This window comes from Indicator indicator, chromosome 3, assembly GCF_027791375.1.
Source record: "Indicator indicator isolate 239-I01 chromosome 3, UM_Iind_1.1, whole genome shotgun sequence".
Classification (NCBI taxonomy): domain Eukaryota; kingdom Metazoa; phylum Chordata; class Aves; order Piciformes; family Indicatoridae; genus Indicator; species Indicator indicator.
Genome location: NC_072012.1, coordinates 23,736,935 through 23,757,781, shown reverse-complemented (window position 1 = coordinate 23,757,781; position 20,847 = coordinate 23,736,935). Strand labels below are relative to the sequence as shown.

General features: G+C 36.0%; 1 protein-coding gene across 1 annotated transcript in view; it reads left to right on the top strand.

Moving 5' to 3' along the window:
- The window catches only part of COG5 (component of oligomeric golgi complex 5), a 179,414-nt gene that overhangs the window by 130,513 nt on the left and 28,054 nt on the right, over positions 1 to 20,847 (top strand). Inside the window, exons 12-15 of the mRNA XM_054399780.1 lie at positions 6,156 to 6,237; positions 8,386 to 8,590; positions 9,715 to 9,876; positions 11,779 to 11,878. Coding sequence (XP_054255755.1) covers positions 6,156 to 6,237; positions 8,386 to 8,590; positions 9,715 to 9,876; positions 11,779 to 11,878 — 549 coding nt within the window. The remainder of the gene's footprint in view (positions 1 to 6,155; positions 6,238 to 8,385; positions 8,591 to 9,714; positions 9,877 to 11,778; positions 11,879 to 20,847) is intronic.

The following is a 20,847-nucleotide window of genomic DNA, read 5'->3' as shown; positions in this document are numbered from 1 at the left end:
CGTGTAGTGTGATTACCTTGTGTGTGCCAGAGAGAGAGATTGAGAATTGAGATAAAACCAGAGGTAAGAGGAGAAAAGCATGACCACTCCCGAGTTCCAGCAGTGTCCTGTGTGGTTGATTTTGTTTGCAATAAGCTTCTATCGCAACGCAGCTTCTAAAGGGGATCTTGTCAATATCTGAATGGAGGGTGCCAGGCTCTTTCTCAGTGGTGCCCAGTGACAGGACCGGAGGCAGTGGGCATAAACTGAAACACAAGAGGTTCCCTCTGAACATCAGGAAACACTTTGTGAGAGTGACCAAGCACTAGCGGGGAGATTGTGGAATCCCTGTCCTTGGGGATACTCGGAAGACATTCAGACATGTTACTGGGCAACCATCTCTAAGTGCCCCTGCTTGAGCAGAAGGTTGAACAAGATGACCTCCAAAGGTCCCTTTCAACCTTAACTATACTGTGATTCTGTTGTCTTGCAGCTTAAAACTTCTGCCCAAAAGGCCAATCTGCTGCTCGAATTTGGCATCTACTAAATGTATGCCTTTTCTGACCTAGATTAGCAAAAGCATTAAGTTTTTGCCATTGGAATATTAAATTTTCACAATTACAGTTAGGGAAAGTCTCAAATTAGTTTACAACATAAAGATTTACCTGAGAACCTTGTCTTAAAATACTGTTTGCTGTTCTGTCTTTCTTCACCTATAATGCCCAAGCCTATGTTCAACATTGCTTTCTTGAGTTGGCACAAGAGATCAGGATGAACTAGCAGTGTCCAGGTGTCTCCTGGCACTATTCTTATGCAGTATTATCACACATTCTTAACTGTTTCCTCTGTTTTGGAAGAAGTTGCACAGTATTACTGTCTGTGCAAAGTATTGCCAACAGCAACTTTAGAGTAATAGTTGAAGCTAGTTATAGAAGGTGAGCACATTTTTTTTTTTTTTATGATTGTTGACTATGGCCCAGGTTCAGCAAAGCACTTAAGCACATTCTTAATTTCACATAAAGAATGTACATCAAGGAAGTCAAACAGACTGCTTGCATCTATTGTTTTAATAAGGGTAAACTTTGATGAATTAGGCTTACACTGCTGATCTTTGTCCAGTTTACATGCACAATAAAGTGAACGCTATTGTGAGAAGAATCATTGCCATTTGTTATTTAGCCTAATGGACGCGTTTGTCTGATTTATGTGTGCAGTTTCTGTGACTGAGTAATTCCTATGTGAATAGCATGACTGAGTACCACAAGTCTTTAAATAGTATGAAAAAGGATGGAGTTATAGTGGATGAGCCAGACTGGAATCTGATTGCTGTCTTTTTGGTTTTGCTCTACACATACACATTCCCTAGGAATAACATTTTCAAAAGTAGCTAGGTGTTTATAGTTCAAGTATGTTTCAAAAGCATCTTTCTATTCCTCTGGTTCTGGCCAGCTGTCCAGCAGGTCAGAACAGCTGTGGGTTGTCCTAGTTTATGTTGCTGCACTGTTGTTCAATTCATTCCTAAAAGCAAAGAATTGATAAGAGGAAGGCAGATCTAAGCTGTCTTGTGCTGCCTGGGGAGTTTCATAGGGGCTACAAAAATGTTCAAGTGCCTGCTCAGCTGTATCAGTTCTGGGGAATGAAAGGGTCACTGAACACAGAAATAGCAGTGACAGTATTTTTAATTCCCAGTTTGTGTTGGTGGATTATTAGTTTATGTAAGTGTAGTTTAGATAAATGAGCATTTTCACAGTAGAGTCTTATTTTAAAATAAAGTTCTGTTTTGCCATTATAGTCCTACAGTTGCTAGCAATTAATGTTCATAGATTTAATTCAGTTGTATTCCGTGATGAGGAAAATATGTATATTTGCCAGTTCTGAGTTTTAGATACCATAAATTACAGGTAAGGTTCTTCAGTTGAAGAAAGAACATATTGCATGAAATGAGGAATTATGTGCTCAAGTGTAATAATTTCATTCTGAGAGACTTTAAATCATACATGGATTTTCATGTAGGATTTCTATATATGCAACATGCACCTGAAAACAGTTTGCCCCAGATAACAGTACCGGATCTCTTAGCTTCAAAAGATTTATGTGTTTTCTGTGTTACTAAATACATACACTGAGGGGGAAAAATATGACAGAATGGTGACCTTTTTTCCACTGTTGTTGGTTATGGAATAGGAAGCTGTTGTAAAATGATTGCCACAGAGCTGAAAGGATAATCGGATGCAGTTCATTACTCATCTTGTCAGCTGCTTTTGCTACAAGGGATTGTATCACAAGATGTTAATCTGCTTGTGACTAGATTTCAAAGCAAGCATTTTTATTTTGGAGGCGGTGTAAGTAATGTAACATCTTTTAATTTTTTTTTTCCATTTTCAGAAGCAAGAGAGATGGAAAATTCCCAATTTAAAGTCTCAGAATATTAATTGATAAAAATATTAGTACATCTTTGTGGGTTCTGTTGCAAAAATATGATTATATGCTGCAAAAAAGCAATTTAATTGCAGGAATTGTTCTTTTTCAGCCAATGATGAGGTAGTGTCTTCCTTGAGTAGTGGAAGTTAGTCTTCTAGCACACTTCAGTGTATCCTGCAAGACAAGAAATACAGCCTCAAGGTAGATTTGCATGAAAAAGAATCCCTTCTGCACAATGGATCACTCAATGCTCTCAGTCTCCAGTGAAGATATTTAGTTTTAAGTCTAGAGGAGGACCAAATTCCTTACTTAGACTCTACAGATGGGAAGGTGACAAGAATGCAGTTTTAACTAGATGACATTTTCTGAAAGTAAAGGGCCCAGAAAGAGCGGTTACTTTCTGGTACTGTGGGATGTTGCTCACAGTGCTGTATGAAGCATAGGGGAAGGCTTATAAACTTCCAATTACAGTAAGATGAGCCAGTAGGTTTGCAGTGTACATTTCAGGCAAGCCGTACTGTCCTTTCCTCTTCCATCTTCATCCTGCCGGACTTCCTAAGTCCTTCAGAAAGTTGTCTAGTACAAGGAGAGGAACATGCCTTTGATCTGCTGCTAAGCAGGTGAAAACCACTGCTTTTGCTACCCGTTTTATGTAATTTTCCAGTGGTCATTATTGTCAAATGGAATTGCAATTTATATTTTTCAAGTTAAATTATAATTTCCATTGTGAGCTACAGTCACAGATCTAACCTTGATTAGAATACATTATTAAAAAATAGGCAGTGTGATACTTTAAACCACTTAAAAGATAATATATTGAGTTACTGTGTAAGCAAGAGAAATTACAGGTTTACATAAAATAAATAATTTCTGGGTGCTCATGCTTGCATATGGCACTTTTTCCTCCCGCAGGAGTACCTAATGCTAATCCTTTGCTGTATTCCAATTTTGGTAGCTACAGTCCACCCACTTAAATACCCCCTGGTGTATGCGTAGGCAACAGTATTCTCTAGTTCCTGCCACAAACTCTTCTTGTGTGCTATTAATCAGTAGCTATATTTCACCTCTAAAGTGACTGCATCTCAACACTGGGCAAAGCGAAATATTGTATCTTATACTGTAGAAGCAACCAGTAATGACTCTGTAGATAGTGTTTCTAGTTGGTCCAAAACTGGGCATTAATAATTTTCTTTTCTCCTAAATGGTTCTGAGTAGTCAATCAGTATGAAAAGTTACATGAATTTTCCATGTAGCATTTCCTCTCTTGTTTCTCCTCATACATAATACAGTTGGTTAGCAGAGACATGAGGCCATACTTCAATACAAGGTTCTCACACGGTTAATGAACACCATTTGTCTAGATAAGACACAAGCTAATGAGCAGATGGTTAAGTGTTACAGCTGTGGCTACTGTGCAAATGTTTGCATGAGTACATATGTGTATATGTTTGACTGTGTATTACATATATGGGTAAATACAAAAGTTATGTATTTTCACAAAAACATTAAATGTCATCACATGTATCAACATGTCAAATGTGACAAGATAGATAATGTGTAGGGACTACATGCAAATTTGTTTTCAAGACTCTTTAATAATTGCAATTTTTGCTGAGACTGAAAAAGGTATAGATGGTGATTACAGTAATGAAAAAAAAGTTGTTTGGATGTGCTCTGTGTTTTTCCACCTCCATTAGATTATTTAGAAATTGAATTGAGTTACTATGCTGAATAAGCAGACATTGTTCCATGCTGGGATAGAGAATAGGAAAGCTGATTAATTTACTCTGTAGCTGATGCAAAAGGACGTTTGTAGTATTTTTCATATTTTAAACATGGAACTGTGAAATGAAGAAGTAACTAATTTCACAGTTATGCTAAAGCAATAAATAATTTTACAAAAAAACCCAAAGATATTTTATGCAGTATACGTTCTGAATCATTGTCTAATATAATTTTACTTTGCCCATTTAGGAAAATCAAGTGCCATTTTATAGAAAATACAAGTTACTTCCGTTTCTTAATCCATCAGTGTCCTTGAGCAATCAAAAATGAGATTACATCATTCCATTTTATTTTAGTATTCTGTGTTAATTCTCATACATTTTACAAGCATGAGTCCAAGAGCATATAAGATGTTCTCTCTCAACTCTTAACACAACTCATAAACTATCTTTCTTTGAATATCTTTGGGGAAAAGGGATAGGATTGCATGTATTCCTCATCTAATCTCAGAATTTGTGAAGGCATTCTATTTGATAATCTTACTTTAAAAATATTTTTTAGATGCCTCAGTGTACTTTTAATTTTCAGGTTTTATATCAGATCTTTAAGATGTTAGTTCTGGAACTGAAACTTGAGTTTGAAATTGCAGCCTTTCAGTGACCAAATCTTCAAGTGGGATACAGTGGTACCCTCTTAATGGATGACATTGTAAACACATTCATTGCTTTACATGTTACTGCCAATGCAAGTGAATAAAGTGCATTCTTTCTTCTTTGGTATCTTGGGTAGTAACTCAGTTTGGAGTAGCTGGACTTCCATGTCTGTGGTGCTGGGCAGTTCAGAAGTTGAACTACTGACAGACACTTTAAAAGGGCTTGTGTTATTAACAGGAACTAGGGTTCTTTGGTTGGGTTTCTTTTTTTCTTTTTTTTTTTTTTTTCCTCATACTGAAGTCACTGACAGAGCCAAAAAGACAGCTGAGTAGATGCATCCCTGACAGCAATTTCAGTGTTGAGCCCTTTGCATAAACCCATTTTCATTGGCGAATGATGTGTTTTGATTTAAAGCCATGGAAGTTTCAGAGTGAGTCAAGATCAAAACAGCCAAGTGCCAGCATGAGATCCTAAGAATCGCTGATGGTTTTTCACTGCTGGCTGTTTTACTTTTTCATTCTGATCATCATTACTATAGCGATTTGGTTAAACTGGTTAATTTATACAGTAAATCTGTACGTTACATGTATACCATGCAATGAAGAATTTAACTGCTTGGTCCAGTGTGAGCTCCCCCTTTCCAGGAGCTGGTGGGCAGGGCAGGTTGCCCATCATCATCTTGCGTAGTTTATTCTACCTCAGACACACAGACAAGAAGAAATCAAAAGAGAGAAAATAAAATCATGCTTTAATGTTTGAGGGCAAGTGCAGTTGGCGGGGCTAAGTAGGCCGCCTGATGTTTCTTTTATGTCTGTTTTGCAAGAGTATGCTAACTTGTTTCTGCTTCTAACTGGAAGCCCTGTTGACACAAGGTGATGAACAATTAACTGTATCTTCACGTGTTTTATGTCTTTAGAAACAGGAAACTGTTCTGTGTGAAGCAGACCAGCTCACACTGGTCTTGATCCCTGGTTGGTGTTTGCAAGCATGTTGTAATGGCAGTAACAATAATTGCCGGCTGCAATGCAACGAGCATAAGAACCCCCAGGGAATGAGAAGTTCACTGCAAGGCAAAGAGCTTTTTATGTGGCTCCATGGTGTGCTGCTGTGGTCAACACTCGTGTCCCTTGAGATATGGGAGAATTTCTTCTAGTCCTGAAGGAAAATACTCTGTTTCAGAGAATGCTGAAGCTTTTATCATTGTTTTCTCTAATATTTTTTTCCGGCTTTAAACTTGAGGAAAACTCAGATTTCATTTACTTAGTTTTTATTCTTAGTGATGGTAGAACAGCTTTGACTGGAAGCATTTGAGCTGTTTAAGATACTTTGAAAAGAACATGTCTGAAAACTTGTGTTTCTTTTACCTTTCTCTGTCAGGATGGCCAGTCTGATATTTTGTACAAATTTTGGACTGCGGTAACTCAGACACTTTCCTCTCAGTTTCAGTCAGCAACAGACTGTAAGTATCTGATATAAATGATTTGTAATGCGATCTATAGTTAATTCGAATCCTTCATTTCAGTAAGCCCTTTGCTCATTGTCTTGTCTACTAGGAACTATAGCAGTAGTTGACTCGATGTGGGGTCTGTGAATTTAAACTTCTTGGGTTTGTACCCAAACAGGGTGATCATCCTAAAATACGGTTAAATTTTCTTCATTACATAGTCATTATCAAATAAAAAAATACATATATTTTTGTGGCTCTGTGGAGGTAAAAGCATTTGGAGTGGTACATTGTACTTTCCAAATCAAATAGATTTGCTAAATTCAAAAATAGCAATTTGATTATAAAAAGCAGTTCTTAGAGTCTTTTCTTGTAAAATACTGATTAATTGTACAAATCTAATTTTAGCCTTTTTTGATGCCTTTATAAATAGGAGTTGAGTTTCTTCAAAATTGTCTAGACAAATGGCTTCTATTCTAACTATGCACAATATTCTGTGCATACATAATACAAGAATAGCATATACCATCAAGGAATGTTAATGTTACCAGTACATGCTAATGCAGCGTGCAGTTGGATCATAGGTGTGTTTGGTGGTTTCATAAATACATCTTTCATGTTTGTATACAGAATATAAAGTTAATATTTATATACATACAGAAAAAGTGCATAAGATTTGCATTTATCTTTGTGATCTCGGCTGTTGCAGCAGCCATTCAAAATTTGGTCCTTCCAGGCTTTATAACAATATAATTTTGAGGAACTAGCTGGTTGGTTCATGTTGTGTTGTTGCTAAGTAACCAGATGATCTCAAATAAAAGTGTGTTCATGTTGTACTAAAATATATTAATTTTACTCTTTGCCTTATGCATTACTTTAACAGCAGTATGTACATACTTGGAATCTCTTATGTTCAAACTGAGTATGTGCTAAATGTTTTCAGACTGTAAAATTGTGACATTAATGGGGTCAACATTTCAGAAATAAGAGAAGCCTTACATTTTGTCAGCAGTACTTTGACAGCTATTAAAAACCATTTTATTACTTACAATTTTTAATCATGTTTCTTACATAAATGTTTAGAGGGAGCAGTTGGATTTTTAAACTGTGAATGATGTTTTTACTTTGCTACAGCTGAATTTTGGAGAAATAATGCTTACAGCGAGTCAATTTTTTCATTTGAGTAACACATCTGTATGAGAATGCTAATTTTTACATACAAATTCGAAGTGATTGAATCCATTGACATCAGTCACAGACCTCTGGATCCTATAGATCACAGAAAAACTGGACCATATCAGAAAAATAGTGTAGAAATAGGAATTAGTGGCAATTTATAGAATTTGATAATAGGTAGATAATCTGATTTCGTGCAATTGAAACAGTTTTTATAAACATAGCTTTGTGACATAAAATAGCTCTTTGGTAATAAATGTGCAGTATTCAAAATCAGAATATATTTGAGTTGGAAGAATAGGCTGAGTGAAGTGGGGCAGATGTTTAGAACCTGAAAAACCTGCAAATGAATGAATCAATGTTAATCTCCTAATGTAATGGGAAATCTGTAAAGTATGAGTGATATTAGATCAAGATTAACAGTTTTACATTTGTTTCATTTCCTGTTACTTGTGACAAGCCTTTTAGGGCTGAAAATGATGCTGATTTTTTTTTCTGGCTTTGTCATTCTTCACTTGACAAATTTTAGGAATTCGTTTTAGGTACTTTTTTAAAGAAAAAAGCATATGATGAGATTTCTTAAGGCTTTGGCTCATAGAAGTTATCTTTCTTTGTTTTAAAAGAAAATTTTAAAGTTGCATAGCCCCACACTTTTCCCCCATGCAGATATTGTTTGAAAATCTATATATTTAGAGAGTTCTAATCATAGTTTGGCCTTAAATGAATTAGCAGTAATAGTAATAATTAAGTCTGATACCAAATGTTTCACAATTACAATGCTTTAGATACATACACTTGTCAATGGCATTTAATGTGCTAGTTCTTGCCGCTTTGAAATTAATTATAAATATTGCATTATGTATATTAAAGATAGGAGAGCATTGTATATCATTGTTGATATAAATGCAAAAATACAGGTTGTTTGTATGAAACAAAAAATTAGTTTGAACTTAGCAACGCGTATTGCTTAACTGCTTTATCTTGCAGCCTCTATGTTTTTGAAACAAGCTTTTGAAGGAGAATACCCTAAATTGCTGAGGCTTTATAATGACTTGTGGAAGCGCCTGCAACAATATAGTCAAAATATTCAGAGGAATTTGAATACAAGTGGAACTACTGATTTCTTTGCTGAACTACAACAGATGGAAGAAGATACACAAGATATATTCATGCAAAAAACTGAAGATTATGAGTATGTATTATGAACTCTGAGGCACTAAAATATAAAGTTTTGAACCCTGCAAAAAACCAAAATGTTTTTCAGAACTTAGCATTACTGTAATTGTCAACGTGAGAAAAATTTAAAGGTTTTTTTTTTATCCTCATGCAGTTATTGTTTTAACACTATTTCAGAGCCATAGAGTTTTTGGTAGGTTATATAGTTAGCCATGTTGGATTGTCTTGGCTTTCACAAAGTCCCTGACACTGAAACTAGTTCTATCATTTTGTCTGAGTGAAAAAAAGGCAGAATGATGAACACTCAATTTTGTATGCGTTGCAATTACAGCAGTAGCTTTCTCTTAATGATACTGCAATCATTGAAGTGTGACAAATGCTGAGTTTATAATTCACAGTTTTTATGTTTATAAATTATAGAATAAATATGATTTGAGTAGTAGATATTAGATCAAGCTCAATCAGACTTATCAAGTTTATTAGGATTTTAGATTTATGTAAAATAAAATTAATATTTTATGTGAGATTTGTACTGGCTTAAATATATTTGTGAGCCACGAAAGACTTACCATTGACTTCATTAGAAGCAAAGCAAAAAGTTCACCAAACTTCTGACAGTGAGGTAAATGATTTGAGAGAGCTACTGCTTGATCATTTTCAGAAACACAAATAGTACAGACTGAAGTTTATTAAAGGTAAGAAGAATCTTTTGTTTTGAAGCTTTCTATATGGATATATATTCCAAGAGACAGTTGAGTTTTTTTAATGTATCAAAGCTGTTTGCTAATGAAATATGTGAATATAAGAAACGTTTTATACTGCAGTTCTGGATATCTTGCTCATACTTTGCAGGTGGTTTTAGCGTTGTTTGTCTCAAAAACACCTTCAGTTATGGATTTCACATAGACCTTACAGAAAGTGCTAAGAACTGTAAGGAACTACACAGAATGACTCCCTGACTAGTTACATGGTTCAAGTGAAAAGCCAGGTGTTACACACTTGAATTATTTTCAAATTAATGTGTTTAAAGAGCAGAAAGGAAAATCAGGTTCAACACTGCAAAGTTTTTATGGTCTGGAAAGAGTTAATGCTATAATGTGCTTTAATTTAAAATACAGTAATTTTGTCTTATACTCACAGCCCAGAAAAGGCCTTGAAAGATTCACTGCAACAGTATGAAGCTGCTTATTTGTCAAAATCTTTATCTCGACTCTTTGATCCCATCAACCTTGTCTTCCCTCCTGGAGGTCGGAATCCTCCTTCTTCTGATGAGCTTGACAGCATCATTAAAACTATAGCCAGGTAAGCTCATATAATACATTTCCAAATGTAATCTTTAACATGATTGTTCGTGCAAGCTGCAGTTTGAGAAATGACACTTCCTTAGCAGTAAAAGATTGATTACTCTTTAGTTATAAAACTGGATGGTCTAAGAATTGAGTCAGGATTTAGAATAGAATAGAACAGAATAGAATATATCAATTAGAAGGGACCTACAATGACATTTAGTCCAACTGCTTGACCACTTCAGGGCTGGCCAAAAGTTAAAAGAGGTTATTAAGGATGTTGTCAAAATGCCTTTTAAACGCTGTCAAGCTTGGAGCATTGGCCCCCTCTCTAGGAAGTCTGTTCCGTTGTTTGACCACCCTCCTGATAAAGAAATGCTTCCTGATGTCCAGTCTGAACCTTCCCTGCTGCAGCTATGAACCGTTCCTACATGTCCTGTCACGGGCTTGGCACCTCCCTCCGCTTCCCGTCCTCAAGAAGCCATAGAGAGTAATGTTGCCCCTCAGACTCTTTTTCTCAAAAACTAGACAAGCCAAAGTCCTTAGCTGTTCCTCAGAGGACATGCCTTCCAGCCTTTTCACCAGCCTTCATCTGGATGCATTCAAGGACCCTTACACCCTTCTTAAATTGTGGGGCCCAGAACTGCACGTAGTACTTAAGGTGTACAATGCTGTATACAGTGGGGTAATCACCCTGCTACTGTTTAAAATTTATTATTTATTTTCTGTGTTTTGTTTTTCTGAAATAACTCACCTTTTAATTTCAGTTTTACTGTTTGAGCTTACAAAACATCTGGAGGAGAAACTTTGCACATATTGTAAATATTTGATATCTTAATTACTCTGTGTCAAATGGATGATGATAGTTGCTTGGCTGCAATTGTGATAATACCTAGTATAAACGCTTTGTAAGAGTGAAACAGCAAGAAAAGAGGTAAAGATAACTATTCCAGGAAGAATTTGATAAATGAGATGTTTACATTACAAATGTTTATTTTTCTCTTATAAAGATTGGGTAAGGACTACTCTGATTAACGTTTTCTGTAAATGATGGACAGTATTCTTGGTATACGTATGTGAATATATGTGTAATATTAAATACTGTCACTACTTGTTCCTGGGAGGCACAGAACATGCCTCTTGGTGTGGTTATTGCTATTATTTTTCTCCTTGCAGAGAAGACATAAGTATTATGAAATTTCTGCTGACTTTTCCATAGTCACCTTTGGCTAATGATGTTTGGGGTCCTGCAGAGTTCTCAGAGGTTTCTCCTGGTGCCTATTGTCTCTCCAGTTCTGTGGCAAGGTTAATCTCACCTCTAACAGCATGATGGTCGTTATGCTTGTCTGCTTTCAGTAGAGTATTTGTGAGTGCACCACCAGCTGATGGCTCTCTGGAGGGCTCCATGAAAAAAATGCTGGAAATGATTTAGAAATCTTTTCCTTCTTTCATTTATTCCCTGGCATTCCTCTGGGACCTCTGTTACTACAAAGAATTGCCTAAAATACAGCTTATTAGTTGTATCAAGCCTAGGCATCCCCTGGGTATTTCTGCACAGCTCATGTAATTCTGGAGTTGAATGACTGTGTATTCACCTGTAATATTTGAAGGCTGCTGCCAAAGCTTGAGTGTAGTTAATTGAAGTCAATATTTTTGAATGGCTTGCTAATAGTGATTTCATACTGAAGTGTCGTTCCTAAACTTTGCTCAATTTTACTAGAATAGGAACACTGCACATAGAATTCCCAAATTACCTGTTCAATTGTAAACTGAATTACGGTGTGTAGAAAGACTTGGTTGTATGTGTTACTCTCTATAAATTGACATGTCACATAACTGCATATTCATAGTTAATGCTCTATCAATTAAATACAGCAGTGTTTAGTTGTTAATTAAGATTTATAATCTTTCCTTCCAGTGAGCTAAATGTGGCTGCTGTTGATCCAGACCTGAGTTCAGCTGTTGCAAAAAATGTGGCAAAGACCATTCAGCTCTACTGTGTAAAGTCTGAACAGCTTGTAAGTAATTTCATATTTCTAAAAGTGTGTTGGTTTTGTATGTGCTATGTTCTGGTTTTGTAGATTTACAGTAAATCAATCTAGATAGACAAAACTTTTGCATTGGCTTTCCATTGCATTTGGAGACATTTTCAGTTAAATTCTACCTTAAGATGAACACAATCTACTGATAGTAAAATTTGTCTGTATAACTCCAAATTTTCTTTAATTAATACAGCAATAAAATTTGTAGTTGTTAAGTAACAATAGGATAATTCAATTTAGTTTAATACTTAACAACATTCGATATTCCATCAGCTTACATTATACATCATCGGGTATTAAAATCTGGACTATTCAAATATATTTTTAAAATATTGTTAAGAAAATTTGGGCATTTTATCCATATATTTATTATTTGCTGTAAATTTAACAGCAAACATTGATTTGTGTGCATTTTTTCAAGTAGTTCTGGTCATTTGCCATGCACTATTATCTGGTGTTAAAGTGAATAGAGGGAGGATCCCCAAAGCTGAATCCTTGAGGTAGGAATCCTCAAAAAGCTAATGGGTAGTACAGGAATGTCATAATCATATGAAAAAATAATTTTTAAGATCAGTTTTCTCAGGAGGTCTGTTACTGAAACTTTAATGCTTTTGTTATGAAGAGATTAATTTTTTTGCAATACAGACTCACAAGAAATTACTAACTACCTGTATTTGTAAACAAGATTTTTAACTTAATTCTGCAGACTCTGGTGATATTCATTTATTATGTGGTGACAGAGATACTTTTAAACATTTTTTTTGTAACAACTATCTACAAAACATTGCAGCAATTAAGTTATTTATGGATTCTGTTCACTTTTTAAGACACCTACTCTCTGAATAGCTATAAAAGAGTTGAAATTCAGTAACGTATCTTGTTCACCATGTCTGTTGGATGAAACATATGGGAAGTTTGCAGCCTAATGTGTGGAAGAGGAACATAGGTGAACCAATCATGAAGGTCATAAAAATAGTTAATTTTAAAATATAATTATATGTTTACATTATTTTGATATGTTTAGAGCATAAGCCTTATGCTGGATCTTCCTTTGAAGACACCAGATAATGGCTTCATAATTTCAGAGTGAAATCTGCTCATGAAATAAATAATTTCTTTTTAGTAGAGTGCAAGAGTCATCATGAGTGAAAAAAAAAGTACATTTATGTCTCTATTTATCATGGAGTGTTGTATCAAATGGTGGCATTCAACTGGGAAAAAAAAAAAAAGTCTATCTGCTGTAACTGAAAGCACCAGGATATGTTTTGCTCATCCTCTCTGTTACTGAATCTGGCCAATGGCTTATTCAAAAGTGTACTTCATTTTGTGATCAGCCAGATGGCAAGTTCTTAAGAAACCCTCAAAAAAAGGATATGTAGAAATGATCTGACAAGTATGTGTTTTGTGACATTGTTTTAACTTGCCTTAAACCAAAAAACCATAGGAGTAAAGAGGTATTCTGAGCCTTTGAACTTCTTGAATTTGACACCTGAAAATAAAAGCTAAAACTTTGAAAAACAAGTGACAGGATTAGGTCAAACTGGCAGAATGAACATTAATATCCTTCAAGAATATACCTGCGAATTATGAAACAATAGTAACTGTGTTTCACACAGCTAACTTTTTCCCTTTATCTTTTTTTTCCCCTTCTTCATGTGCTCTGATATACATATTGCCACCTTAAAAACTGGAAGTGTTGAACACAGGTGCCAAAGCAAACAAGCATAGTACCATCTTTAAAGGGCTAAAATACCATGCCTAGCCTCCAGCTGCCTCTCCATAAGGGTATGGCTCTCCCCCGTGTCCTGTGTCATGCTTGCCAGCCCTGTGAATATCATATGGATCATCTTAAATTATTTTTAACCTATTTTTGGGCAAATTGAGCTTGAAATGAGTACCATGTGTAGAGCAGGAGCTATGTCAGACAGCACTGTTTTGTGATGTTTTAGTGATGTAGCCAAGAACGCAGTCTTCATTCAATCTTGCAACCCAGCTTCCAATGATAGCTTTCTAAAGCTGAGAATGGTGACCATGTACCATGTCCACTCATATACTTCATTTCTGATATAGTTCGGCAGTGCTAGATGGAAATTTAATTTCATGGAGGAATTCATGATTGAGTTACCTTCCAAATTAAAAGGAAGAATCTTAGAATTCTCAGCTAAGGAAGATTGGCAGATGCTATTAAGAGTCATTAGAAAATATTTTTTTAATGTTGTTGTAATATCACAGGTAGATAGGAATGGTGAAAAACTGTAGTGTGTAGTCCTAAAAAGTTGAAACATTCTGAATGAATGTCTGAATTGCAATTCCCTAAGATTTCATTTCTGTTTCTCCAGTTAGTTTTAGATGGGACAAATAACAATAAAAGTGTTACTCTAGACTCCGAGGTTTTACGTTTGAGTAAAAGCAGTATCTAGCAATCTGTACATCTAGTACCAAAGTAAAAATAAGTAAGAAAAAATGGCACCTTCTTATGAATCCTAAGTGTTTGAGCTATTTGTGATTTTTGTTTTTCTGCTTCCCCACACCAAGAGCTAGCTGCTGCTGTGCTCAAAACCTGTTCTTATATTAACCAATTGAAATTGTTTGAATCTGCTGTTGGGTGAATCTTTGGCTAACTCCCTGCTGATGCTTGATGTGGTGGTTGGTGCATGCCATGAAACATTCAGAATTATTGTCCTCATTTCACTCAATGTAATTGCAGATGTTTTTAGTGTATGTAGTTTGAAAGGATAATTACATTGCACTAAACTAAAAAATGATATTTGTTAATTTAAGATTATTACCTTTCAATGTCACACCCATCTTGTGTTTAGTTAGATGATGCTGAGGGAGGGTGTTTGGTATATTTTCTCTGTGCCTTTATTATTTTGTTTGTTCTTATTTACATTTTCCCTGAATCAGCAGCCCAAACATTTTCATAATGATTCCAAACACCACAATTTCTCTTTAGGCACCTTTTCTACATTCTTCTCCTTCCATGTTGGAAGAGATTTAAAAATCAGATCATCATGTTTTGGATGAGACCAAAATTTTCCTTTTCTGCAATTGAACATTATACTACATTGTTTATACTTTAACGTAATGGCTGCTTGCTGAGCCAGGTTTTATTCACTAGCCTATTCATACAAATGAGGTAGTCTAGATAAAAAAGAACACTCTTCTCCTTGATTTTAAGAGTTTTCTGGAGGGGTTATCCATTTGCATTTGCAAACACCTTAAGTTACCTGTCTTGATTGACACATGTAAGATGTGCTCTTGTTTAACTGGCCACATAAGGAAAATCAGCTCTTTTATCAACTGCTAACAGTAAGTTCAGTGGAGGGTAGACATTCATTAGAAACCAGTAAAGTGTATTTCCTGAAAAGAAAAGTTGAGTAACTTTGGGGTTTGATGAGACTCTGTGCTGCTTAACAAAAGATAGGAGCTCACAAATCTGCCTCTTAGAGAAATTTGGATCCATTTGTACAATGAAGAGATGTACAAGAGAGTTTAGATCTCACCAAGATCTTCATTAGATGCCTTTGATACGTAGTAGTAGTAATCACATGGCAGGATCCTCTGAGGCAGTGATCTCTAAACATTTTTGGGTCATGCATCCCTATCAGGAAAAACCTTTTGAGCATATATGTACTATTAAAATTCTGGTACTTAATTCCTGAATCCAAATGGATTGGCTTGCATAACCCCTGTATCCCACTTTGAAGACCACTGCTGTAGGGTAGTATTCTGCAGTTGTCTTTCATAATAAGCGAACAGATTTTGGCTGTCTATTTTTTAAAAAGATGTCTTGTTGATTGCAGAAGTCTTTCAAATTAAATTTGCTACTTTAAATCATATTTCTCATTTATGTATATAAAAATGAAAATTATAGTCACCTGTTGATTGGAAGTGAGACAAAACTGTATTTTCCCTGGTGATTACCTGTAATTTTGTCACTTACTGAGCTGAATTTTAGTTGTATTTGAAATACTAAGATTTCTTCCTTCATTAAAAATATTTTTGTGGGAACTTTGCAATCACTATGTTTAGGTTTGCCTGTCGACAGAGCTATATCCATTACTGATACATAGAACTGGATCCCTTGTGGAGTGAGGTCATCAACATTGACAGTTAAAAGCTCTGAAAGTTTACAAGATGTGTACTTTTGCCAAAAAGCAGAAAAATAAATTGTAAGATCCTTACAGTGACTTGAAGATGGAAGTGCTCTGTTTGGTCATGTAGTGTATTCCCCTCCCAGTGCAGGACTATTTCAGCTGATACTTATTGTTGGGGGGTTTGTTACATTCTTTCTGCTTTTAGGGTGATGATTTCAGTTATCTCACATATTGTGAGTAGAAATGTAAGTACTGTATGTTCTTTTACTTTTGTGCTATTTCTGTTCAGCTTGGCATGTAGGTGGATTGAAATACACTAACACACCCACCAGGTGCACATAGATTAAATGTGTTGTGCTGTGAACATAAAAATGCAGTTGTTTAGAGAAGATGCAATTCTCCTGCTTTTTGAACCTGAAGACCTCTACTAGTTTCCTCCCTAGAGCTACAGTCCTCCTGTCAGACTATAGTAGCTGCAATCTGAGTCCCACAGCAATCCTTCCTGTCTTGCCTTGTGGAGGCTGTGTCTTGCTGCCTCCTCCCACCATAGAGCTCACTGTCAGAGATAAAGTTGCCCGGTGTCTTTTAGCCAGTAAACAAGCAAAGAGTAATTTGCAGAGGCAGGATTGTAAAAAATCTGCTTTTTGGAGCAGGTGGGGGTGATTATGCTAGCAAGTTGTGGTGGATCAAACTATCTTAAAAACCCATTCTTGTATGTGAATACTTAATAATATGCTTACCTGATTCATGCAAACACAATCTCACTCAGCTGTGCTCCCAGATGGTGGGGCACATTTTAACTCCATTCCAAGTGAGGGTGGCCAGTGTTATAGTTTAATGATTTATGAAAAAAAATTAATATGGCAAATAGGATATTAATAATATTATTATTTCATTAATATGAAAAATTGCCAAAAACTTACTAATAGGTTCAGTGTACGGCTAGAATATATATTTACAATATGAATGTATGGTATTTAGGCAATATTTAACAATGTTAAGCAATCCAGAAAAAAATAACTGAGAGAATCCCTGGCACAATATGGCACCTGACCACTGGGGGAGACCACCACAGCCAGCTCAACCTTGGTACCTGGATGAGCACAGATTGTCATTCGGCAGGGAGCACAAGCAGAGCAAGTTCGTATCTGCTTGAAGTACAGGCAAAACAACACTCTGCATGGCTCTATTACATAAGACAGACTTATCCTAAGGTTAAGGTAGATAATGCTGTAATCAGTGGGAGTGGTGATTGCCAATGATTGGAGAGGTTCCTAAATGTGGAATATTGTATTTTATGTAGTGATGTTTCAGAAAAAAAAAACAACATAAAAAAACCCGGATCTTTCCAACAGACAAGAGGCTGCAGGCAGACAGAATGGAGATCTTTCCCCACTATAAGCAATCATAAAGAGAAAGCACTCAGAAGATGGAAAAGGAGAGTGGGTGTCATGAGGGAGGAAGGAAATATAGAATTTGAATAATTTTTTAAATTCCCTTAACTAAAAGTGGTTGGACTTGTGTCATACATCTTACAAAAGTTGATGAATGAGGTGGAGGCCCAAAATACAGGCTGTGGGCAGTACTCTGGAATTGCTACTAATCTAGCCTTTGCACACAGCTCATGGCAGAGGTTTGGCTTCTCATCAGGATTTTACCCTGGGCCATGATTTTCTGATTATCAGGTTTGCCTAGTACAAGCCACTTGGAAATTTTAAAGCACTGTAAGGTAAGTGCATTCCTTCCTGGCATTTTGAGAAATTCTCCAACCTTCTTAAGAAAGCAGAAAGTGATACTATGTGGGTTTTACATATTTCCAAGTTAAAATGCTAAAGATGCAGTAGTAGAAGTGAATTTTGATATTAAAGAGAAGATACAAGTGCCTCAAAAATTAGAGTCCCTGCACTAAAGTTCAAATAATTGTCCCACATTCTCAAAGGGAATGACGTTGATTCATATAATAAATAACTCTGGTATTGGATATGCCAAAGGCAGAAAGAGAGAGAACTTGCTATTCTGATCCCAAAAGCAATGGGCCACTGTAATGGATTTTCTTTGGTAAATAAGGTTTTTAGATTCTAGGTTGTTTGAAGGTGAAGGTCAGGATCAGTTGTTATCTGTGATAGAGAGTAGGCAGCCTGTTTCTCACTGTCCTGGATATCAGTAGTACATTGAGATTTATTTACAGTTAATATCTATAAGTTATTTTTATTACCTGTATCAGTAAATATCTGCGTCTGTAATGTTAGACATGGTTTTAGAATGTGCACCATTGTTAGAGCAGTAAAATGAGCAGTGATGTGCAGGTACTCAGCCATGTACAAGAAGGTTCTTGGGAAGTAGCTGGGAAGCTTTGATTGAGCCTGATACTGTTCTTCAGTGCAATGGTGAAACAATTGGAGATGTTGTTCTGAATATTTAATTGTATTAGGGTTCTGAATATTTAATTGGATTCTGAATATTTAATTCTGACTATTTAATTGGATTCTGAATATTTAATTCTGAATATTTAATTGGCTAATGTTTAAATGTAAAGCGATGTCTGACGTTAAAATTCTATTATTAAAACTAATACACGTTATTTCTACACCATGTCTTGAAGGTCTACTGAGGTGTGCTTTTCAATTAACTGGTACTAAATAGTGTAACTGGGACTGCGTTATTGTCAAATACTATTATCTGTCATAATGATAAGTAACATATACTTGATGACAGGCATTTTTAGTACATTAAGAAAGTAAATACCAAAAAAGCATAGGAAGCAGAAAAAATGATTAATTATTGTTTTAACCACTCCTTCAGACCCAAATGCTGATAAATCCTGATCACTCACTACTTGTCCCCAAATTATCTGAATTAACTCTTGAAACAGTGTGGAAAGAAAAACACCTAACTGTCCTCAGAACAGTAAATGGAAGTAAATGAGCTTGGTTTCACCTGTTTGAGGTCAAATCTGTGTCATTGAGGCTTGTTCTGAGTAGCGTTGGCCTCACCACAAGGATCAGCAAAGCATGTCTGATTTTGCTGCAGAAAGGCTGTGTATTAAATTGCTCCCCACTGTCAACCTGATGTTTACATTAATGTCTGCCTTTCTCAGTTGAGAGTACAAGGTCAGTAAAGGTTTGTGACTGACACTTAGGACTTAATATGCCATCTAGCTGTGGGCTCTCTCCAGCTTGGGATGTTAACAGTAACATCGCTACCAGACAGCAAAAGGTGCCTGGAAACGTTCTTAGGTTCTGAGGCCAGCTGGTGCAGGACAACCTGCCTCACAGCTGGTGAAGGTTTTCCTTCCCTAAAGCATGTGTCTCTGTGGCAACACCCCTTTTGGGAATAGTCTGCAGTGTTGCCTCTCCTGAGCTGGGGCTGGAGATTATTTGGGAGGGTACTTGTTGGCCCAGGACAAAAACTTTCTAGTGACTGTCATTTTTCTAGTGACTGTCCTAATAGTTTAGCAGTACAGATGATCATGCACCAGATTGAGGAACCTTTCCTTTCCAGTTTAATTTACTGCCATGGGTATATCCACTATGTGAATGAGACTGAATGAGAGCAACATGCAAAATGTGTTGAAGAGGAAGCTTAAAACGCAGACAGATTGCAGTAATTTTTTTTTTGTTTCTATCTGGAACTCATACTTTTTTACTTGTGATGTTAATAAATCTAAGGCAAAAGTTAAAAGATGCTGAATTCTATAGTAACATTGCTTTTGGCCTTACGACCTTCTTAGATTGCCAGAACTTCGAATGACATGCTTTCCTAAACATGTTTTTCTATCTGTAATGTCTGTCAGCTGTACTTGACATATTCTCAAATAGCAGTTGGCGTTTCTACCAAAGTTTTAGTCTTGAACAAAGAGTTGTCTGTGGCTTTGTGGCTAGTTGGCAACTCCAGATACTGCTGGATGGGTACAGGAAAACTTTTGGATATTAACTTTCTTCAGGTAGACAAATATTTCTTTAAGCCAACTCAGATGAGACCTTTTTGGATGCCAGTGCGTCCAACTTGTTCTGTAATTTAATATTATATTTTCAGTGAATATAATGGATGAAGATATAGGCTGAGGAGCATCTATCTATCTGTCATGTTCAGATATTTTTAGAGCGCTGATCTTTGTAATGCTGATCAGCACCAAATGCATCGCATAAGATTAGCATCAAAATACACATAATGGAAAGTCAGCTCTACTGCAGTTGTTCTTAAAATATTTTTAGTATTGCCCACAAAACTTGTATGGCTCGGTGCATTATCCTACCATTGTGCTTTGTTTCTATTCTATAGGAATTATTTTTAAAGATTAATTTTTCTTCTGTCAGGCCTTTTCAGTCACAGGTCTCCCTCCTGAGGCTTCTGATAAGATTGTCAGTCTGCGATACACATTTCAAAGATTTCAATAAATGCCCACTTACAGTAAGACAGAAACAAAGGGAAACAATTTATCCCTTATCATCCTTCAATTCAGTTTATATTTGAATTTATGATTTGCAGATGCAAGATTCCAAATTCTGCTTTACTTCCGTCTTCAGCTACTGTTGTGTTATTTAACGCTGCTCAGGTACCTTTATCTTCTGCAGTTACCTATAATGATATTTTCAGTTTTCCACTTGTGTTGAATATTCAGAATTAGTATCTCCCTGCTAAATACCTCTGGGCCACTAGCTAACATTTAGAATGGATTGGAATAGATTATTTGGGAGATTGAGTTTGAAAAGGCAGGCTGTGAGAAACTAGACCATATCCTTCTCACACCACTCCTGAAAATGTCAAATTTTCTACTAAAAAGCTGATCCTTTCCTTTGAGTACGTTTCAGCTTTCCGCACATCCATCCCATCATCATAATTGTT